General features: G+C 44.6%; 1 protein-coding gene across 4 annotated transcripts in view; it reads right to left on the bottom strand.

Moving 5' to 3' along the window:
- Positions 1–235: 235 nt before the first annotated feature.
- Positions 236–24,323, bottom strand: part of DPF3 (double PHD fingers 3) — a 208,751-nt gene continuing 184,663 nt past the window's right edge. For 2 of the 4 annotated variants that reach the window (XM_068162155.1, XM_068162150.1), the window contains 3 exons: positions 9,772–9,884; positions 7,940–8,021; positions 237–5,696 (listed from right to left, as the gene is read on the bottom strand). In XM_068162155.1, coding sequence (XP_068018256.1) covers positions 5,626–5,696; positions 7,940–8,021; positions 9,772–9,884 — 266 coding nt within the window. In that variant the 3' untranslated portion in view covers positions 237–5,625. Of the gene's footprint in view, positions 5,697–7,939; positions 8,022–9,771; positions 9,885–10,700; positions 10,758–24,323 lie in introns of those variants that run through there. The other 2 variants (XM_068162151.1, XR_010990279.1) reach the window with 2 other exon arrangements.

Genomic DNA, 24,323 nt, shown 5'->3' on the forward strand with positions numbered 1-24,323 from the left:
TATTTCAACCTTCTCCTCCAGATTTTAATCTTCTGCCCTCCTAGAGTGGTGCCAAACTGTTCCCAGTATAGTCTCTTCTGGTTTGTCCCTATGGGAAAAAAAGCAAAGCATCTAGGAATAGTGAGGCCAGCAGGAGCAGGGAAGTCATTGTGCCCCTGTATTCTACACAGGTTAGACTGCACCTTGAGTACTGTGTCCAGTTCTGGGCCCCGCAGTTTAAGAAGGATATCGAGACACTTGAACGTGTCCAGAGAAGGGCAACAAGGCTGGGGAGAGGCCTTGAACACAAGCCCTATGAGGAGAGGCTGAGGGAGCTGGGATTGTTTAGCCTGGAGAAGAGGAGGCTCAGGGGTGACCTCATTGCCCTCTACAACTACCTGAAAGCTGGTTGTGGCCAGGAAGGGGTTGGTCTCTTCTCCCAGGCAACCAGCACCAGAACAAAGGGACACAGTCTCAAGCTGCACCAGGGGAAGTTTAGGCTTGAGGTGAGGAGAAAGTCCTTCACCAAGAGTCATTTGTCATTGGATTGGGCTGCCCAGGGAGGTGGTGGAGACACCATCCCTGGAGGTGCTCAAGAGGAGATTGGATGTGGCACTTGGTGCCATGGTCTAGTCATAAGGTCTGTGGTGACAGGTTGGACTTGATGATCTTTGAGGTCACTTCCAACCTTAGTGATACTGTGATATTAAAGATTCCTGTTCCTCCATAGCTACTAACTTTCTTTTGAGTAGGTACTGTAAAGCTTTTGGTAACCCAATTTCTTGATTTGCTGGAACTGAATTAACCAGAGGCAGAGTGGTGGAGATGACACTAAATCAGAAATATCTGGAAAATTTCAATTCAGATAGCTCTGAAATACTTTTGAGCCTCCCATTAAACATTTTGTGTCAAATGAAGGCTACTTTTTTGTTGTTGTTGTTAAATTAACTTTCAAATAATATTGACATGATTCATTCTGAAAAGACTGAAACATTCAACTCTTCCAATATTTCCCCTTCCCCCCCCTTTTTTTTGGTATGAAATAATTTGCCAGATTTAACCCAGATCTGTGAACTGTTGTGGTTCTCCCCAAAGCACATTTTTTTTTAAGATTCCACACAGAAAAATCGTGCCCATCTCCACCTGGAATCTTCTTGCACACGATGCACACTATCCCTCCAGCAGTGACAAGCTTAATTAATATTCCTTTCTACCCCCATGCACTCCTCACCTCCCCAGTGACCCCTGTCAAAACACATGCTGTAGGTGTAAAGAACATGCAACAGCCCCATAACACTGCACACTGTGGAAGAGTCTTCCTTTGGGGCAGAATTTACTGAGCTCCTTTTAAAGAAAGCTGAGAAATGATGATTTCAAATTTATTTAGAGTAATGTTTGTTTCAAAAGAACACACTTAATGGTGGCTTGCCTAGATCACAAACTGGCCTAAGGTAGATTTACAGAAATGCTGTAAACTCAGTCCCCAGGCATGTCTATGGAAGTATAGTTTGGAGGTAGACTGGGACCCATCTCACGTTTCTTAAAGGCATTGCCTTTGGTGAGCTACAGCAAAGGCAATGCTCTGTGACAGTAACATGAGCTCACTTTCTTACCGGTACAACTTGGATGCACCCACTTTTTGTTACCATTCCTCTGCCTCTCTGGTTCCTGCGCCTGCCACTGCAGCAATTCCCCTTCTCCTCCCCAGGCAGTCTTCTCACCATGGGGTAGAAAAATGTGCAACACAACACACAAATGTGACAGAGGGGAAGCCAGAACCGAGCCATGCTTTCACACAATATAGTTTGGATGGTTTGATCTCTGGAATCTCCTGAGGCGACAGCGACGTAGCTGCCATCATGGGCACGAAGGAGGCGGTGCACGATTTACTGCATCAGTAAAGTCTGTTTTCTATAGTTAACCTTTTCTAGGTTACCCAAAATGAGTTACAAATGAGAAGGAACAAGAACGAGTGTGTTTACCTGACACAGTTGTACAGCCATTATGCAGGCACAGCTCACATTTAAATACATCCTCTCCCAGAGTAAACATCTGGTTTTATAATAAGGCCAGGAAGCACAATTACATCATCCAGCCTGACTTCCTCTACAACACAAGCCTTTTTCAGACAGGCATTCCTGTGATTAACTACGATTGCATTTAATTATAATACATCTTCTGGGAAGCTGCCCACTCTTGATTTGAAGACTTCAAGGGATGCAGGATCTGCCATCTCCCATGGTAGTCTGCCCTGGATCGTGTGAAAATATTCCTTGCCTCGCCTATGCGGAAGAGTTTTGAAATATGCCAGAGTCTGATCTTGCACATCTTGTCACAGCAAAAGAGAGCAGCATACAGAGCTGAAGACCTCACAATGTTCACTGTCCAGACCAGACTGCTGCTATGAGGGATCTTGAGATATGCTTGACAGCAGATGGTGTCCCCAGAGTCATTCATCTCTGCAGTTAAGCTGTCCCCAAGGGGGTACCAGGTGACAGGAAATCAGCTGCCAGTGTTTCTACAATTCTTTTCCTCACTCACATGTCTATGGCACCTCTGCACATCTCAGTGAGGAAGGTACAGCAGTGCTTGCTTGCTGGATCAGCTGTGGTGGGTTGCTAAACCATCACAATCAACAAATGTTTCTAAAATGCACCAAGAACGCAAGCTAAAAATGTCACTGAGAAGTTCATTCAAACCTCATTCCATCTCAGACTGAGAGACAGTAGATGAAGGAAGTTCTCAGCATGAGAAAGTGAGCTTACATCTGCTGCCAAAATTACCTGGAGCTGCCTATATACACAGCAACACAGCACAAAGCTGGAGAGATGAAACACAGCTGGACCACTGTGGGTAAGTACCCTGATATTGGCCAAACAAGATTTTGCCACTGATGATCTAGCAATCTCTCAATATGTCATACCTCATTAATGATGAGACTTCAGCAAGGCTACTGAGGAATATTTTCAAACATGAAAGACAGTGTTCCCTGCAAAACGGTTGTGGAAGGAGAAAACCATCAGAGTCATGGATCAGACCCACAAAATAGGAAAGCAGGCATGCGTGCAGAGCACAGCTCATTTAGCATCGTCTCTGTCACAGGGATGGAGAGCACTGTCCTCCTGCACCAGTCAGTTCCACCAACAGCGCTAACCAAGTCTTACATGATGAGCCACCACCTGTCTGCTTAACACAGGCTAAACCAATATGCATTTTCCTCTCCATTTGTCCTACTCCTCTCCAAGGTCATTGCAAACTCAGGGAAACTGGAAGGCAAGGTCCATTTTTATGATGTAGCTCCCTAAGCACCAGCCTTAACACTAACCCACCTCTGCTTCTCCCACCATCAGCACCACCATAAAACTTTCCTCACACTTCTCAACTCCTGTCCTTCTTGCCAAAACATTCACTTTTCATGAGAGAGTACGGTGCTGTCTCTGATAAATACGTGCTCGTGCCCCTGGCTACAGCAACAACAGGATTTTGTGTCAGCCTGAGCTGTGTGATGGTCTCAAAGTGCTAGGTCAGTAGAGCTTAACCACATGAACAGATGGTTACAAAAGCTCATGTGGATGAACTGTGGCCCAGGTACCCAACACCTAACACCGGTCCACAGGCTCCCACTTTACCCTTCCCACATCTGATGATCAAATTTCTTTGCACCCTTGCCTTATCTGAGGGATCACCACATGGAAAGCCAAAGGTATCAAACGAATTTTGCAGGTAGCCAGTCCAGCTGCTCCAGGAAAGATTTGGTCCAATACAACTAGGATAAATACTGTCTGAATACTTTTCTACCAAGCCAAAATATTCCTGCTTGCAGCCTGAGAAGAGGCTGAGACAGTACATGAGAGAATCCAGCAGCTGACGTGGCTACTCGCAGTGTGCAAGCTGAACAAAATGTGAAAGGTGAAGACACTATCTAAATAACAAAGGAGTGTGCATTAGGTTAGTATAGTTCATTCTAACTAAGCGTAATTAGCAGAAGGAAGAAAAATTAGCTCACCAGTGTTCTTGCACAATGTCCTTTCAAGTGTTCAGGGACACTTAACTTTGTGGAAAAGTCTCGATCAATATAAATATTCCAAATATAGTCTTCAGTGTCCTTACCTACTTGTACAAGCAACTTGAGTCACATGCTGCTGGGGACTCTCAGAAATTTCTATTATAAACCCACCTTAATCCATGCATTAAAAGTACAGAAAATGGTCATTCTGGGCTACTTGGCAGTTCAGGGAGTTGTGTGTTTTTAATCTTAAAGACGTATCTGGTCGAAATTCTTTAAAGTACTCACTTGTCCTCCTAGGGATGTCCTAAATTATTCAAAGAGACTCAGCTGTAAGAGTAGTTTTTAATTGATGTTCTTGCCTAATGTTTCTTCATTTCACATGTAGAGATTTGTTTAAATCAAGTGCAACTGTTTCTATCTGAATTTTGAAACCATTATGAAAAATCTTTCCTTTTAGGTTAAGTAAATTCTTTCTTTCTTTAGAGCTGGGGAAAGTTTTGGGCAAATTAGCACATTTGCCAAAAATGCAATTCTAGAGAATTTGGGTCCAAAATTGTTTGAAAATTCAGCTAGACCTTGATTAGTACTTTGATTAAAACAAAACAAAACAAAAAAACCCAACAGTAACACTTTAGAAATGCTGGAAGTCCTGATGAGGCAATTCCCAGACTAAAGTTGCAGAACATTTTAGTTTAGAAACATCAAAAAACTAATCAAAGTGCTTCGTTTCACCCTAAGCCCAAGTTGTTCCTGTTGCAGCTTCCTTCAGATTGCTCAGAAAAGTGACAATTTTGCTTTCTTACAATGAGCTTAAGACAACATTTTTCTTTTGTTCAGTTTTCCGAGGTGCACAGCAAGTCAGTTACATACATAACCCATTCAGAGTTTTCTGAACAAAGCCACAATGATGAGTCTGGACTGTATGCTAGTACTGTGGTGGGACGGTGTGCCTGAAAGTCCTGACAGATCAGAGATGGACAGCTTTTCTAAGCATCTGTGTGCATACATACTGCTACTGCTCTTTCTTCAGAAACACTGAAAGCAGCTGCCAACTCAAAGCATTTGATCCAGGGAAGAGTGTCACCCCAAAAACTTTTGATCAGTGCTTCTGTCAGTGACAATGTGTTGTTCAGGACCTGGGAAGTACTGAGCTAATGCAACTCTCAAAGGCCCACTATGAATACAGAGTGGTTGCAGTAAAGGGATTTCCAGTCAAGCCTGTGAAGAGAAAGAACTGGTGCCGCTCTCAGACGAAGTACTCACCAATAGTTCCTTGGGAGGTATCTTACTACTTTGTTAAAAAGAAGACTAGACAGAAAAAGCACAAGGCCACACAAAACTGACTTCTCCATGTCAATGTAACAACCCTCCCCCTCTATAATGCATGTGAGTCTGTAACAGCAAGCAGCAACCATGCATAGCAGTGAAGATCTCATCCGGAGCATCAGGAAAGTACTCGATCCTTCAGGCAGAGCCCAGGAGGCATGACCTTAGCGACAGTGAATACCACAGATACCTCTTCGTGGATTTGAGTGTCCATTCCTTTTGACGTGGGTTGTGTCTTTGTGTTCTGGATGGGAGTTATATGCTGGTATGGCAACACCAGGAGCAAAGTGTTTCTCAACTGCTGGAGCTCCTCAGGCCTGGAAGCCAAAAGCTGATGCTCTCTCTCTGAGCAGCTCCCGGCACAAATGGCAACTCCAGCTTCCTGCAAATGAGGAAATCCTTCTTATAGGAATCACAACAAATCCAGGCACTCAGAGTTTGTGTCAAGATCGACATGAAGAGGATATCAAATGTTCCTAACGCTGGAACTGCCTGTACTTTTCTGATGCAGGCAGTGCTGCCCTTGGCGTTGTGTGCATAGGTTTTCTACACAAGTTACAGCACAGCTGGAGTGTGCAGTGCATGGGGTTTTATGTTTTCATGCTTTCAATACAACACTTCCCAGTCAAACAGGAACCTTTAGCTAATTATTAGCTTCATTTCAAAATTTCCCCCTCTGGATTTAGTCTCCTCTTTATCAAAGTTACAAACATTTAGCTCCTGAATGCATGATTGATTTGTAATTATTCTTGTCTCACCCCTCGTGCAAACCGCAGTCATTCACACTCGCATGTCTCCTTCTCCAATTCTACTGCTCTCTGCAGATTTTAGTCACAGAATCAATAATGGTAAGGGACTAGTTCCTCTGCTCCATAGCCAAGTGACAAACTACAGCCCATTGTAGTGTAGTCAGACTGAATACCCTGCAGAGATCACAGCTACACACCAAATGTATATGGACCGTAAAACTCTCCCCATGCTGAGGCCCAGGCAGACCAGTGAACAGGGGAGGTCACTTCTCTTAATTCAGTCTTCTGACAACAGACTCCCAGTGAGGATTTGCCTGTCCAGGGCTTTCTCTCTGAAACTTTGACTTCTTAGGAAGCCACAGAATCACAGAATCATAGAAGATTAGGGATAGGAAGTGACCTCTAAAGGTCATCTAGTCCAATCCCCTGCCAGAGCAGCATCACCTAGAGTGGGTCACACAGGAATGCTTCCAGGTGGGTTTTGAATGTCTCCAGAGAAGAAGACTCCACAACCTCTCTGGGCAGCCCATGTGGAACCTCCCATGCTCCAGCTTGCACCCATTGATTCTTGCCTATCTTTCAAAGTCACTGAGAAAAGCTTTTCTCCATCCTCCCATCACTCATCCTTCACATATTTATAACCATTAATAAGGTAACCTCCTCAAAGCTAGAGCCCCAGCTCCCTCAGCCTTTCCTCACAAGGGAGATGTTCCACTCCCTTAATCATCTTTGTGGCTCTGCATTGGACTCTTCCAAGCAGTTCCCTGTCCTTCTTGAATTGAGGTGCCCAGAACTGAAGACAATATTCCAGATGTGGCCTCATTAGGGCAGAGTAGAGGGGAGGAGAACCTCTCTTGACCTACTGACCATAACCCTTCTAATACACCCCAGGATACTATTGGTCTTCTTGGCTACAAGGGCACATTGTTGGCTTGTGGTCACCCCTCTATCCACCAGGATGCCCAAATCCCTCTTCTCTGTGCTTCTCTCCAACAGGTCAGTCCCCAACCTATTCAGGTCCACAGGGTTGTTCTTTCCCGGGTGCAAGATGCTATACTTGCCCTTCTCCCTGCCCAACTCTCCAGCCTGGCCAGGTCTCACTGAATGGCAGCAGAGCCTTCCAGTGTGTCAGCCACTCCTCCCAGTTTTTGTCATCAGCAAACATGATGACAGTGCACTCTGTGCCTTCATCCAGGTTGTTGATGAATATATTGACCCCTGAGGGACCCCACTAGATACAGGCCTCCAAATAGATTCTGTCCCATTGACCACAACTCTAAGACTTCTTTTCTTTAACCAGTTCACAATCCACCTCACTACCCAATCATCCAGGATTCTGTGGGAGATATTGTGTAATGCTTTACTGAAATCAAGATAAACCACATCTACTGTTTTATCATCATCTATCCTTGTTATGCCCTCATAAAAGGCTACCAGGTTGGTCCAAAGTCACAGTTCACAAGAGCTTAATTCAACTGACCAAATTGCTCTGGGCAACCTACTCTATTTGAGGATGCCCCTGCTTACTGCAGAGAGGTTTGGACTAGATGACCTTTGAAAGTGCTTTCCAACCCAGACCATTCTACGATTCTACAAAATTGAGTTGTCCAATGCTACCTAGGACATCCAAAGGTGCCCATGACCCTCAAAAGAGTCATGTTCTGGAAGATGATGTAGAGACTGGGTAAGACTGAATGGGATATCTCAGACCACACTAGGCCTTCACATCTATTTTCTTTTTTTCCAGTGTTACTTGTCTCTGGTTTTGATACTGCTTCCTTACCCCTGCAAGGCCCAGGCTACCTTTCTGAAATTCTTCCTTGCTCCTAAAGGATCTTATTGTGGTTTTTCAAAGTAGACTTCCAACATATATTACCTTCTGGGGGTTCAAAGACTGGTGGATTCAAGCAATACATGTGATAGCCACGGTCACAGTCATCACAGAAGAGCAGCTGGTCCTGAGGTGGGGTGGTTGGAGAGACAGAAGGGTAACAGAGGGAGAAGGAAGAGAGAAAATTATGTATATTAGTCTCTTGCCAAGACAAAAACATAAGCATGGTAATCATCAGTGCTCAGCTAGGAATGCAGAGCTGCAATATAGAGACTAAAAGATTATTTGGAATGTAAAAGGCTACAGGCATCACACTTGAGCATCCAGGATCAACCACCACATTTATGAGCTGTCACTGGAAAAATCTGTCTGAGAGGTGAAGGATTTCTTCTCCAAGGTGTCTTCACAATGTCGAGGTAGAAGCTGTTAGGCTGGGAATATGCTGTACTGAAAGAAGGGGACAGAATTTGCTGAGCTCCAATGTGACCACGTACTGAACCTCATCTCTTTAGGGGAAATATTTCATCAAAAGCCTTGTCTTAGCCGGGCCTCCAAAACTCAGAGAAGTGAATGCTCTGTGAAACAGATGGAAATTATGATCCCCCATGCTGTCTGCAGCACTTTCTTATATTTGTAGGGCAAATAGATGCAGTATCTTGATTCCTAACACAGAAAGCTCCCTGTTTTCAGACTTCCATGCTTACTGCTAAAGAAAAAGAAAAGAATAATAATCTCAGGTGTCAAATTCATTCTGCTGTAGGAAATGCAGTGTTAGCTAATTGCCTCCAAAGCTCTCCAGCCACTGCCACTTCTCCAAGTTTCTCAAAGACTTCCAAGGACCCTTAGCATCAGGTTTTAACTGAAAACCGAGCAGAAAGGAGACTGTTCATCTGCAGGCTGAGGATTGTGGTTTGGAAATCATTGGGATAGGTGATTAGGTGACCAGAGAGGCCTAGCCACTCCAGTTCAAGTGCTCTACATGTTTCCCAGAACTTGTCATTCAAATTAAAACTTCCTGCCAAGAAAGTCAGTCAAATGAGGGACAGAAAAAACCTAACTGCCGTCTCTTGCATTATCGCTTATTCACATCTACTCCAGACTACCATAATTAAAACTCTACTCTCTCAGAGCTCCCTCCAACATGAGTTTATAGCCTCCAGCTAATGTCTGTTGGATAAACAGACAAGCCACAAGTATCAAGGATAATCAGAGGGCTGGAGCATCTCTCCTATGAAGACAGATTGAGAGAGTTGAGGTTGTTCAGTCTGGAGAAGAGAAGGCTCTGAGAAGACCTTATTGTGGCATTCCAGTATCTGAAGGGGGCCTACAAGAAAGCTGGTGAGGGATTTTTTTAGGGTGTCATGTATTGATAGGACTAGGGGGAATGGAACAAAAATAGAAATGGGTAGATTCAGATTGGATGTTAGGAAGAAATTCTTCACCATGAGGGTGGTGAGACACCAGAACAAGTTGCCCAGGGAGGTGGTAGAAGACCCATCCCTGGCAGTTATTAAGGCCAGGCTGGAGGTGTCTCTGAGCAACCTGATTTAGAGTGAGATGTCCCTGCCCATGGCAGGGGGGTTGGAACTAGATGATCCTTGAGGTCCCTTCCAACCCTAACAATTCTACGATTCTATGATTCTATCACCATTTTAAGTGGCCCTAGATGATACCTGTAGTAATATCAGCAGAAACCAACAGCTGAACAGGGGCACTGCAGGGAAACATATTTCTGTTCTCAGAAGTGGCCCTTCCTCAGAGCTGCCTGGAAGCAGTAGCAAAGCCATGACCCACACCATTGCCATGTGCTCCTCAAGGACAGGCATGACAGTAGCTTGCAGTGATGCTTATTTGTGTGAAAAGGTAAACAAACTCACATCGTTCTCAGATGTCCCACAAAGGCTGCAGGATTTGCACTCAATGCACTGCCACTGATAGGTTTTAACAGCCTCAGTCATGTTTGTGGTGAACTGCAGGCAGGTCGGGTGTCCTGAGGAAGATGGGAAACAACTGTCATTGTCAAGGCTCACTCATTGCTTGTGAATTAACCGGTATTAAATTTGGGAACAAAACGCACATGGACATGGACTGATCACAACATGGGCTGCAACTAACAGATACCAGAGGAAAGCAGGCATTAACCCTTTCGCTGCCGGGCACAAGAGAAAATCAGAGTTGTCCCCACCCATTCCCCATTGGCAAAGCAGGTTTTTCTCAGAGCTCTTAAAAATGGTTTGGCTTTGGGTTTGGTTTTTGTGGGGCTCCCTGGTGTTTTGGTTTTTTTTCCCCTTGCCCTTTTTTTTTTTTTTTTCTTTTTTTTTAGAAGAAATCCAGAGAAAGGATGAAACCAGAAACAAACCCAATTTCAGAGAGACCCCATCTGTCTTAATAGAAATTGGAGTACAGTTTCAATTAGCGTTGTTTCAGCTGGACTGAAGGACCTGGTGGAAATGAGGTTAATCTCCATTTCAGAGCTCCCCTTCCTGGTGTCCAAACCGGTGGAGCAATTCTGGAAACTTCACTCAAATGGAAGCAGCAGTATACAGACAAGAAGCAGGACAGGATGGAGGGATACAGCTTTTTTTCTTTTTAAGAGCTCTGCCACTGAAATTGGTTGGCACAGAAGAAACCAAATTGCACAGCTAACCTTCCAGGATCAAAACAAGAAACCGACAGGAAAAAATCCCAAGCCAACTCCCACAACAAACTAAATGATAGGAATAAAGAAGGGAAAGCTAGCAGAACAGTCACATCTAATCAGGAAGGACAAACTGCCAGAGTTACAACCCCTGCCCCTACATGCGTGTCGACTCCAGCTTTGCAAAACAGCGGTATCACAGTAGCAGGGTCAGCAATGGGCTTTCTGGAGGGGAAAATACAAAGAAACAAACAAACCAAAGGTAGGATCAGTGTTCCTTCTGGGGGAAAAAAAAAAAAAAAAAAAAAAAAAAAAAAGAAGAAGAAAAAGAAAAGAAAGAAACAAACAACACAAAGAAAAGAAAAAAACCAAAACAAAACCAAACCACCCAAGAAAAATATACCACTGAAATAAAGCACTGTCCTCCCAAACCATCCCTAGCAGGCTAATGCAGTCCCTGAGTCACCTGCAATAAGGTACTGCTAGCATTCTTGGAAGCCTCCTGTTTAGCACCCCTCTCTGACACACAGAACCCTTGACACTGGGGTACATAGTCAGGGGTGGGAGGCATGGGACAGGGGTAGCCCACTAGAGGGGACCGTAAATACCACACAGCCAGAACCACCACATGCTGCTTCTGGAAACTCACACCATCAGGTGCACAGGGTTTCTTCACTTCTGAACAATCTGCTGTTCTTAGAACTAGAGCCAGTGGGTAGGAAAAAGCCCTTTCCACCTCCACCAGCCTCAGTGTCTTTTTAAGAGTGGGGAAAGAAAGGCTGCTTCTCCAGTAAGAAAACAAAGCACCGCTATGGTAGATGCGAGCATAGATGTGCTATCTTCACTGCCAGACCTACCAGCAGTATTTTGCTGTGTTGTCACATCACCCATTGCTACCCTGCAAGAAGCTTCTATATATTCTAGCTAGCAAAGCAAACAGTTGCTAGGAATTGCTAGATAAGGCAGTGGTGCTGTAGGGAATGTATTGCCTTTATGTGCTCACGACCCCACCAAATGCTGTAATAAGGATTTTTCTTTTCCAGTTTCGTTCACATGGTTGTGATAGGAAAACTAAGCCTGCCTGGCAAAGAAATGTGTGTACATAAGTTATTAAGGAAATTGAACAGGAAAGCAAAGGAGATATTTAAGGAAGAAGGGACCAATGATATTGCTCATATCACCCTGAAGACCTTTGAATACAGAAATATTTTAACAGTGCTGATGAGCTCAGATGGGCTAAGAAGATCACTGAGTTTTGGAGCCCTTGAAATGTCAACACAAAGCCAAGAGTCAGATTTCACTGAGATTTACAGTGGACTGTGTCCAAACGAAAGTTCTAGGGACTTTGAAATCACAACTGTGCAGAAAGAGATGTGACATCATACCTTTCCTTGCTGAGAGGACCTCATATAATTTCTGATACTACCAAACTAGTAGAACCTGACATGACACTGAAATGTTCCTCCAGATCTGATTTACAGCAAAAGCAGAACCTCATTCCAGCACCAGTAAACAGAACAAATGTGCCACACTGCACGTCAGGGAGGAATTCATCCCAACAGCAGAGTCAGCTTCCAGAAAGGTTGTACAGTGCTGGAATATATCACAGGAAACAACTCATACAGGGAGGTGAGTTAATCAGAGAGTTAAATAGCCTCAGTCACATTTGAAAAGAAATAGAAAGAATGGAATCAAACCCACAGAAATAAATGGCAGCTCAATGTGTACGCGTATTCATGTGCCCACTTGCCTGCATACACACATTGCTCATTGTAGAGACTCCAGCTAAAGACTTTCCCTTTCTCAAATGACATGAAGGTCAGGTTTTGTTCACTACTTTATCTCTGTCCCTTCACAGCCATTCCTGCTCTCTTCCAGCCATCAGTCTTGACTGCCTCTTTCCTCATCTGCCTCAAAAACACCTCTGCAACTCCTCTGTGCTGCATCTCGTTCAATGGTGTCTCATCCTCAAAGCAATCCATCCTATCCTGCAGAGCCCTTCTTAAGAGCCACACCCACCACAAGCCTAAAAGAAAGGGGCTCTTGCAGGCTGAGGATTGCTTAGAAAAATCACAGAATGGTATGGTCGGAAGAAACCTCCAGAGGTCATCCAGTCCAACCCCACTGCTAAAGCATTATATTAACATTGGAGTGTGGGTCACTGGGGCTTCTTTTTAGCAGCAAAGAAGAAATATTTTTTTAAAAAAATATACTGATTTATTCACTCCTTTGGGCTCTCTATCCAAATGCTGTGACTGCAAAAGAGTCCAATAAATGCCCACAGCTGTGTCTGCATAGCCACAGATCCGCTCTCTGTTAGCCCAGGGCTAATGCATATGTCTAAGGGATAAAGAATATCTTGTGGACATGTCTTTCTTCATCCTCTAAGTCAGATCCTCTTTCACATTAAGCAACCTACCTTATGGTACCATGACCTCAGCCTAATGTTGCTGGAAATACTATTTTCACTTACGCCAGCAGCATGACGAGGCACCGTAGCATATGTCACGCATGTCAGTAGATACATTTTATTTTCCTGCCTTCCCCACTCTCCTTCTTCAAAAATCTCCCTATTTTCCTGCTACTGTGGTTCAAAATCCAGTGCTTTTCACAACCTGTGAGACAATTCACACATCCAAGACTTCCTGGAGTGATGCTAGTGAACACCAACCCTGCTCCCTATCACAGCACATCTTGGCACACCCTCTTTGGCAGAATACTCGAACACAAAGCCCTGTAGCTGCATATAGCCAGCTACCATAGGTAGATAAAAACTCCCTCTATAAGAAAAAACTAAACCCAAGAACAACAACAGAAAAAAAAAAGGCTAGTTCAGCCCACAAACAATTTTGGTTCATACAAAGAGCAGTCCAAAGTGTAGTTCAAGTTACAGGCACTGTGGTAGTGCACAAGCCAGAGAGCTGAAAGTCTTTCTTGCATAATTTCATCTCTTATGTGGCCAAGACGAAGAAACAGCCCTATTTCAAGAATCTTGTGATAAACAGCATTTGCTGTGGTGAAGGTGTGCAGCAAAGAGTCTGCAGCTGGAACTCAGTTAATAATTCAGGTGGCGGCTGAGCCCCAGCAAGCCCTGGATCACTCTCATGTCCGTATCTCCTCTGCAGATCTAACAAGGGGAAGAAGTAACACATATTTATGGTGTCACCCAAGTCAATAGACAGACCTCTAAAGTACACCCCAGGAGCAGTTCTGTTGAAGGAGAAGGTGATATGTTAACATCGACAGTTTCTAATCTACCGTAACTATTCTCTACCTAAACTTTTTCTATGCTGCAACAGCTATAAACAGCACAGACAATAAAACTTGCAGTGAGAGGGCTTCCAGCAGCTCGTCCCTTTGTCTTGAAGCAATATTTTAAAGTATAGATCAGGTCTGAAAGCTCCCTCAGCTTTGTCAAAACTCTTCTCTGGATCTGAACTCTGTGACTGAGACCATATTTTATAGTGACACTTGTGTTTCACATGCCACTGGCTTTAATTGTACACTACGTCCACCAGACATCTGGTCAGAGGAGTGGAGAGTGAGCACGCTCAGAGACCATTTCTTATCTCCCTTGCACCCAGTGCAACTGCAGGCTGGTGGTAAGGGGAATGCAAACGTAAGTACGCTCCCCCCCCAAAAAAAAAGTCTCTCTAAAAATCTCTTCTGCTTACACCAGCTGTATAACACTAAAGACCAAAAGTGACATTAAAGGGCAGGAGCAATCTGCTGCTCCCAGGCGCTCTGTGACCAGTGAAGGCCTTAGAACGGCTCATTAGTGCTTCTTCAATAATGGATTCTGCGTTGCAAGATTAATTGCAGCCATGTGCTCTGTCACACCCGCCACAGACTATTTAAGTTAACAATCCAATCAATAACCTTTTTCAAACAAAGGCAGAGATTATCTTGAGGGAAAAAAATAAGCAAAGGCTCCTTTCTTGAAACAATTGTGAGATTATTTGTACAAAGCAAAAGGAATTTTCACCAGTTTCCAAATCTTCCCCTTATCTTCCCTGGGTAGTGGTGGGCTTTTGAATCAATAGCATAATGAACACCCACGGAGCTCCCAGCTACATCACGTCAGAATTTATTCCATAAAACATTCAGGTCTTTAAACAACTATAAATACATATTACAGATATAATGACCCCATCCAAATAATGGAAGATTTACATGCAAAGAAACTGTGAAAATCCCTCCTGCTAAGATTGAATAAGAATTGCTCTGGCCACTGCCATCATTAGACAGAATTATTACCATTATTTGTATGAAAGAAGTGAAAGGTAACTTGCAGTTCTAATAAGGGATATGATTTTATGGTTATGATATAAAAAAAGTCAGCCCTCCTTTGTCTAGGAGGCCATGCTTACAGATATGTAGTGTCAACAACAGATGAATTAGAGCCCTTAAAAAGTCCAAACCGCCCAAGCACACCAAAAGGGTTGGCTCTGCCAGAACCCCAAGGCTTAAGAAGCTGCAACTCCCAGAAGACCAAATGGTACGAAGGGATGCAAATGGTACTGAGGATGGGCAACTCTTGGCTTTTTCCTAGCTCCTTCCCATCTTGCAACGTTCAGGCATTGTGAAGCAGGGACAAATGCTTGTCTGCTCAAATGGAGGTACTCATAAACAGAAGCCTTCAAAACTGTTTGTGGGGTAAGAATTCAAGGCATCACAGTCACAGCTCCTCTGTGATACAGGGAAGCAGGAGTATTTCATTATAGAAAAATACGCCAGCATTCCCAGTGGCCATGGCTGGGGCAGGTGTCAGAAGCTGCAGGCAAAGAGCTCCTGTCCTACCCCCTCCAGCAAAGAGCCCTGCTGAATCCAGCCTCTTAAAAACAAACAAATGAAAAAGGAAGTCTTGCTCACAGGCACCATTGGGTTTTATTACTATTAGACAGATGAGGAGGAGAGGAAATATTGCTATCATGAATTTCTACATCCTGATGGAAATAGAATACCTGCTTGTTTCTCCCAGTCTCCAAGGAACTGTGTTCCAGTACCACCAACTCTGCTACAGAAGTGAGTCCAAAAGGACTCAAGGGCCTCAGTGAATAGGCTGGTCAGTTTGATTTGGTCAGAGACCAACATTCCTCTAATCTAATATGCCACAATGTGCCAGTGATTGTGGAAGAATTAATGCCTTTAATAATTGATGGAGCTCTGAAGCCATTCAGCTGTAGAAGAGCTTATAGTTCCTATTATTTCATTTCCTGGCCCTATAGTTGTTCTGGCCAGCATGGACAGAGGTTAGACTGATCCCACAGAAAGGGCAGGGGCACTCTGCTGCATTAGCATCCAGGACTGGTAGCAAGCTGCACTCTGGAGGTGGTGGTTTGCTTCTCAGCACTGCCAGTTGCTGTGGGAAAAGACACATAAATCACAAGCAATTGCTAGAATATTCAGCACTGGCAAAGGAGAGCCCAGTTTACCTGCTCACCCAATGGACAAATGAAACCTCTGTGCAAACAGTAGTGGTTCAGTTCCAGTCCCAGTTAGGTAGGTGTAATTGGAGTCAATGGGAACCAAAAGCAGAACAGCCCTAGATGTGTGTTTGCAAGCAATTAACTCTGGAGCTCTTGAAGAAGGTTGCAGTTGCAGCTCATTGTCCTGCACTGCTCTCCTGTTGCTTTAGCCCCACAAACATTAGAGGGCATGTGGGGAGCAGAGCTCCTACCAAAATGCCCCTCATCTTGAGGCACTATCCATAAAATTTTGTTGCCTGAGGAAAGTCCACTTATCAGCTCAGCTTGCTCCCAGCTTTGACTCTACAGTGCTGCATTGTTTCCCCTGAAACCTTTTTAAGCATTGAGAGCATCATCTAGGACAACGAGGCAGGGCTACCAAGGGTACATCAAGGGCAGAGCCTGGCTCAAAGGATGCTCATATGCATAAACAAAATGAAGGATTTGTGCCTACATAGACTCACGTGCACATAAGGACATTAGCCACAGACAAAGCTGTCTGGCCACTGTCTGGCATGGGGTGACAGGAGGAGCTGGGTGGGTTTTCAGGGTGACTTCCAAAACAAGCAAAGAGAAAAGCTGGGAGTGAGTTATTCTGGTCATCCTAATGGTTTGTCAGTCAAATCACTCTCTCCTCACACACCATCCCCTTGGTAGCAGATGCCACAAGTCTTATAGGAAGACCACCTGAGAAATGTTTTAGCACAGTTTTACAGTGACAGGTTTGCATGTGTCCTGTCCCTGCATAGCCTGTCAGCATGCAAAGTCCAGCCATAGGCATCTTAGCAGGGAGACATGAAAACCAGAAGTTATGGGATTTTAAAGCCTCTAAAAACTGCTAGTGATTGGCTTTGATGTATACAACTCACCACCCTGGGAGAACATCCTGATTCAGGCTGGTGATGCTGCAGTCAAGACCTCTGTTTAGGGCTCTGACTTGCCAGAGGGAGGATGAGCCCTGCCAGGGTGCCCGCTACTTGGTGAGTGTCCCACTCTGCCCCTCCAAAAGCCACATGGGATGGGCTGAAATCAGCACCTCCATTTCATATCACCCAGAGGTTGGGCTGGAGCAGATCTGGGTCACAGCTTTGTTCCTTTGTCTTCATCTCCAAGGCTGAGCAGTGGGGGCTCAGGGGCACACCTGGCACACACTGCACAGTTCACTATGAAGATGCTGTGATAACATAGAATTCAGGTGGCAAAGTGGGCTCTGAGCATTTGCCACCCAAGGGATCAGAAACGGCCGCCAACCTGAAAGACAAAGCATGCCTTCAGTGTCCCATCTTGAAACCAGCCAGCACTCTGCTCCCTCCTCTCCATGAGACAGGCCCCCATTAGCCACTGTTGGCCACCAGACAAAATGGCTATTTCTTGCCTAAAAAAAATAATGTGGAAGCACTCAAATAACCTCCTACTGAAGCATCAGCTTGTTAATGCACTGGTAAGTCATGCCAGCACTGTACAATTCCTGGGGGTGAATTAGGTCAGAGTGACCTCCAGAAAACCCACCAGGCTGCATGGCTGCGCGCTGCATTATGGGTAACGATCTGCTAATTGCCAGGAGGCACTTGGGCTGCTTACCAACACCAACAGGAAGGAAACCTGCCTGCAGGCACCGCACAGACTCCATATGCCACGGACATAGCTCCTAATGACGAGAACAAACCCATTTATGGAGCGCGAGCTGGCCAGCAGGACGGGCACCGAATGCTAATGCCGCCCAGCAGGTACATCCCAAGAGGGCTGGCTGCGTGTGACCCCCCGAGCAGTACCTCCTGCACCAGGCAGGGCGGGTTGTGCATTTGGTTGCACAGTGAAGTAAGGTTGAGGTAGATGGAGATGAAAATGTGGGAGTGGGAGGAAGACTGCTTATCCAGACAAGATGAATCATCACAACCTGGAAAGCCAACATCCCCTTTGCCCGGGGGACATTTTCGTTACCCTTCAACAAACTGCAGTGGAAAAAAACCTCCGGCGCAGCTCCGACCTCGTCGCTATGCACTGCAGGCTCCCCCCAGCCAGGCCAGCTCACACACCACAGAGCTTTCAATCAACTGGCAGGCTCACTAAACCCTTTCAAAATGAGCAACCAAGCAAAAATACTTGGTCATAAACACTAAAAATAGGAATGGAGGATTGGGTTTTGTTTTGCTTTTTAACTTGGTGAAGCCAGTTCTTCCTAGTGCATTAAATCCACCTCCCTGGCAGCCCATTTAGAACATCTCCTCCCCCCTGGGAGAGCCAAAATCCCCAGCTATAATAAGAGGAGTGGGGTGGTATTCAAAATGCTAGGGAAATGGCAGCCTGAATAGCCTTTCATGAGAGTCTTACCTTTGTTAAAACCCACCATTAACAAGACAGCAGCAAAGCCCCTCCTCCTTTCCCTTTAACCTGAAAAAGGACTGTGCTACTTGCTTGAACCCACATTTGATGTCCAAATACCTTGTCCTTCCCCAATATTCCTAGGATTAAACTGCCCTGCTGACACAGACAGACAGCAGCATGCCTGCAGAGATTCCTGGCATTGCCCAGCATACCCACATTATCAAGGTAGCATTCAAAAAGAAGGGCTCCAGCATTTTCCTGCTGGCCCAACAAATTCTGCCTAGTCCAAGCTGGTGGCAGCAGTGGATGGGACATGTTTCCCTGGGGCACTCCAACTGGGGCTGCTCCGCTGGGATAAGTTAGGAGAGTGTGACAAAGGCAATGCCTCACGACATAGGCATTTGATCACTGAAAACAGGCCACATTCACCCAGGCAGTTTGGAGAGCATCAAGACAATGCCTCCACACCACTGTGGTTCTCCTCAAGCACTGGTGGCTGCAGGAAGAGCTTCAGAGGTGTGGCCCTGTGGGTCATAAAAGATCCAATCCAAGAAGGTAACTGTTGACTGAAAACAGGGTAGGCTGGGTTTACACGGGTGAATTCAGGGAGAGGAAAGGAAAAATGAGAGAGCAGTACTAATGACTGGACAAACTTCCTTTCTGGAAAGATCAAGGAATGGCACTAGGCTAATTCCCAGCCAGCACCCTTCCAGAAACTTCAAATCAAATGGCAAACTCCAGAGTGATTATTTAAATGTCATCATTTTAATATTAAATAAACTTAACTAGGCAGAAGACACCACGCCATTGCATAGGCAGTGACCTCATTGCTGTTACATGAGGTAAACACGTATCATCCAGGTAAACAAATCCAGCACATGGTGGGTAAATGGTGGGTAACCGATGCATGCACGCTGTAAATGCGAGAGGTCTGAGTTCGACTTTCCCATGCAAGCATTATTTACACTGCTGCTAAGCTAACTGTACGTTCAGACACAAGCAAAGCTGCCTCACCCAGCTAGATACACCACCCCACCCCACCCCCCAGTTTAGAGCAAGCTACTTCAGCCTCTCATTGATTTAAAGAAAACCTTTTGGCTGCTGAACAGGTAGTGCTCTCCATGCACACTCTCCATTGTTTGTAATGCAGTGCCAGGAACTGGAGATATCCCACTGCCTACTGACTTTTTTTCCCTTCTCCACTAGTTAAACCCCTTGGGAATTTCAAAGTGCCAATTGAGATTTCATCAATAAGGCATCCAGTTTTCACTTCCCCCTCAAAGTCTCAGCAACATCAATATCTAGAGGGAAGTAAGAGCTATAAACGCATCCTGCAGAGCATCTGTACATGCTCAGTGGGAGGGAGTGAAATGTCTTAGTTTACTCCCTTAAAAATGCAATTGCAGGGTGATCTAAACATCCGAGTGAAGGAGGGAATTTGAATCAAGCAGTTTTGGTCAGAAGCAATCAGGAGGGGAGAAAGGGTTAAGAGGTGTCAGAGGGAGAAACTAATTTTTCAGAAAGAATCAAACATTTCGTGCCAGTGTTTCACAAACAAGAAGCCAGACTTCCATTTTGGAGCAATACCTTGATTCAAAAGTGAGCTTGATGGAATTCTTTTAAAGAGGGGGGAAAAGTCCCCACAATTTAAATGTTTCATTCAAGCCTGCACACACTTGGCAGTGGGAAAGAGTCATTTCACTGAGAAAAAGAGAACACATTTCATTTCAAACCAAACCAAAATCTTTTCTCCTCACCATGGTACTTTTCAGCTCAGTTATTTGAACTGGTCTTTTTGACCAACTGTCCAACAAAACACTGCCAGAGACACCAAAACAGTAGGACTCTTTTGGTTTGGGTGGTTGGGGTTTTTTCCACTGGAAAAACCCTGGATTAAAGCCACAATCTGCTTTCTCAGAGCTCATCAGACCTTCTACTGCAGATCAGCCAAACCAAGGTGCAGGCCACTCTTCAGCCTGTAGCAAATGAGTAGCATTGCTTTAACCTACACACCTAATGCTTAATAGGAGGTCAATATCATACCAGACTACACAAGAAATGAGCTAGTTTCACAGCACTGGACACAAATGTCCCTCATTAAACAGTTCACTTAGTCCTGCTACTTTTCAGCACTAGAGAAGCTGCTTAAGAGAGTCTATACAACAGGAGAATATTAGTGCATTTAATGCCAGAAAATTATCTTCCCCAGTACTGTGGGGATTTGTGAGTGTTCCAACCCTGCTCTTAGCTGGCTGCTACAATGGCTAGAGAGACTGTTGGTCAGTGGTTCTCTTAATGGCAAAGAAGTTGGAAATTCCTCTCTTACAGGTTGATCTGACCAGGTTCTGGGCACCCCAACTCCTCTCACCTTTAACAGCTGTTGAGAGTGCCCATCACCTGCAGTGTTCACTGTTAGGTATGATCTCATCACCCATGAGATGCTTGGCAAGTTTCAATGACAGCTGCTCTGAGCCTAATGGAGACCAGCTCCTCAGGTAATGACAGACCTGTAAATATGTAGACAGTCACAGAGGAATCTAATGAATGCAGACGTTGTTAGGAAATTCTTCTCCATTTTGTTTCTTTCAGATACCAAGTGTTTGTGAAAGTTCAACCTTAATGGAAGTGAGGACAGGGTCTTGGAGAGCTAATTAATGAAGAGGCTGGCTTGCTCTTACAAAGGGTAATGGAACGGAGATTGGAGTCAATACAGCTGACCAATATGATCGCGTATTGTTCCTTTATTGTTCCAGCATTGTAGGCCTATAGTGTGAGTATAGCACAGTAAAGTAAAGCAACGAAGAAGAAGGGAAAGGAAAGGCAGAAGTGTGTATCAAGGGAACTTCTACAACTTATATAAACTCAGAGAGCCTTGTTGGCATGGCTTCATTGGTTCCCTATGAGTGACCACACGCTGCACTGTTATAGATTATTGATCCAACTACTAACGACACATGAGGTTGTTGATGCAGGCGCATGTCCTGTTGTTCCAAGATAACTTTCTGTGTTTATAGCTACCAGTGTCCTGCTTTAGTTACATGCTGCAGGCACAGCACTGTTTTGCTACACTGCTAGCTGGCTCTGCACTTATGCTGAGCATGGCCTACCACCATGGCAGGCTCTAGGCCTGCACTGCCAGATTGCTCACACTGCTCGCCGCTGGCATTGCCACAAAAGGGAATGAAGTTTCCTAACCCAGGGAAGGTGCTTTTTCTCCAGGTGAAAGAATACATTCTGTGGACCATCTGGATATCTGCAGAGTACACAGAAATCAGAATTTAAATTCAAGAGTTTGTGGATACTTAAAAACTGTCCTAAGCCTCCAAGCTGGTGGACATATTCAGAGACAGAGCTGGTATTAAATGACCTGAGAAGAGCTGAAGCCTGTACTTTAAGAAGCCCAAGACCAGATATCCCAGCAATGGAAGAGACTTTTGAGCCAAGATCCAGCTACAGAATCTACTGCACTGTAAAATAAGTTGTTGAGCTTGACTTTAGTGCTGTTTAACATATTAAAGCCACTTCCAGCAGAGCACCAAAGTGAAGCAACTGTTTTGTACCAACAGGAGAACATCCATTTCTCAAACATAGGCTTAAAACTACTCCACAGAAACTTCACTGTACAAGTGCTACATGAACGTGAAAGCTCACTCTCACGGGCTACCTGACACTAAATTAAAAGCACCCCTTTAGTGACAGCTTTGAACTTATTCCCATTCAATGACTGCCTCTCACCTTGAAGAGTTGGCCTCAATACTGACTCCTGAAATCAGCATATGCAGAAGTTAATGCCTGTTGGCTAATGAAAGCAATTCAAATCAGCAAGCTATGCTGTCAGAGGTGCTTGACAAAGCTCTTTCCAGCATTATTTAAAATCTAATCTGTTTCATAAAAGAAGGCTGCATCTGAAAGCTTTGGTCATGTTCATTCTTTTCCTGCAGTCCACAATAAAGCCAAGACACTAAAAACAAAGACTGAAGAAGCATAACATGAAGGGGCTTCAGTCCAAGGACAAAGATTACTCCTGACACCTGTGCAAACCTAGAGATGGACTAGAAGGTCTTCCTGAGAATTAGTTCTGGTAAATGAAACTCCAGTCCACAAAAAACCACTCAGCATAAGACATTGAAAGAGCTATATCTGTTCCTCCTCATAGATGCCATCCATCAGCTGAGGCAGCAATAGCTCCAAGAGCTTCAGCCCACAGCCCAGCTTCAGTGTTCAAAGTGTTCAAAGTCCTTCCCATTGCAGTGCAGTTGGTTTGTAGGCCATTCAGAGCTACCACAGCCATCTTAGACAGCATTATACAAAACCATTTCTAATTACATCCTGGATGGCAATATTAGCCACAACACTGTGCTCCAGAAGTCTGTGCTTTTTTAGAAGTAAATGTCATCCCTCTCCCATCATGGTGCACACACCATGGAATCATGAATTACAGGCTGCAAGGACAAAATGTCAACAAGTAACAGATGATACAGTAAAAGTTTCCAACACACACAGCACGAGCATTTGTTGAAACAGCAAAAAATGCAGTCAGGTCTTGAAAATACACTGGTGAAATTAAGATACCACAGATGGATGGTTCTCATCTTAAGTCACTACAATCAAAGACAGGACTAAACTGTGGCAAAGGTCCAGCTTTGGTGCAGCAAAGGAAATACAGTTTTACAATCATTTCCAAGGAGCACATCAAGCCCCAATATGGGTAAGCCAAGGTAAGGGGTACAGTAACTGATTCTGTAGTAGCTTTGTGTAGCTGAGGTCCTACTAGGCCATCTTCAACACTAGGGAAGGAACATGCTACAGAGAAGTTGTGTCCTTGTCAGTGAGCATTGAAAGTTTTGTTTTAGAAAAAGATTTGTGGGGTTTTTTATCATCTCTAGGCTGATGGATCTGATTGCAAGTAGGGCTCACAGCTACAGAATGCAAAGTTAACTTCCCCCCCCCAAGCAAAAGTTGGGAACAAATTTTGAACCAGTGCAATATATTCTAGTTCAGGGCAAAGCACAAAAAACAATGCCATTTCCAGCCCACCCAGAGAACTCAGAATTCCAGCCCTCAGCTTTGCCAGCTCAGTCTCAGCCCAGGCAAACCTGACTTTGGGGGCACCCATTAGCTGCCACAATGCTGACCAATGTTTTCACTCCTTCCTCCTACCACATGTGACTCTCATCATCAAGAACCCTTCTCCAGGCACACCAGCATACCAACTTAAATCTCCTCCAGGGCTTAGGTAACAGTGGTATTTTTTCTGTTGAGATAATTTCTGCAGAATTAAAACTTTCCTGTAGAACATTTCTATTTCCAAGCTTGTGGCTAAAGAAGAACTAAAACAAACAAACAAAATACCCAACAACAACGAAAATGGCACAAAAATGTTCAGAACAGGACTTATGCAGGGCTGTTCTCTGAAGTCTGACAGTCTGTAACAATGCCCTGCTGTGGTGGGAAGGATCCCATTCATCTAAACAGAGTATTGAAAGACATCCCTAAAGGCCAATTTCAACTTGCACTTTCACTCCTGGTTACCTTAGCAGGAATGTCTAGCTCTGCCCCCTGCATCCATCATGCTGGGGACAATGAAAATGACAACAAAGGTAGAGTGGGAGATGACCTATTGAACAAGAAAAGTGAACTGATGCCACAAGCAGTTTCCTTCCTTCAACTTCCCTTTCTTTGATTTGTCAGCATTCAGCTTTGCCCTCAGTCCAACCTCTATCTGGGTCTCTATGTCCTGTGCAGCACAGCAGAAAGCTCAGAAAGACCTAGGAAAAGAACAACAAAAGCAGCAATGCCCAGGGGCTCAGGATCTGTCATCACACAGCCTCACTCCTCTCTCAGCTTTGGGGCAGGAAAAGAAGATTACTTGCCCCCTGTGAAATGCCTGTGGAAAAGTAGTTTTGTAGGCCTGCAACTCAGATTATTGTAAAAATATCTGAGCACAAGTTGCAGAAAGGAGACGGGAACTTGCTAGGAGGGGCTTTAAAATCAGTAA

The sequence above is a fragment of the Melanerpes formicivorus genome, unplaced genomic scaffold (genome assembly GCF_026170545.1).
Source record: "Melanerpes formicivorus ecotype bairdi unplaced genomic scaffold, bMelFor1.0.p_v2 SCAF_62, whole genome shotgun sequence".
NCBI classification, from domain to species: Eukaryota; Metazoa; Chordata; class Aves; order Piciformes; family Picidae; genus Melanerpes; species Melanerpes formicivorus.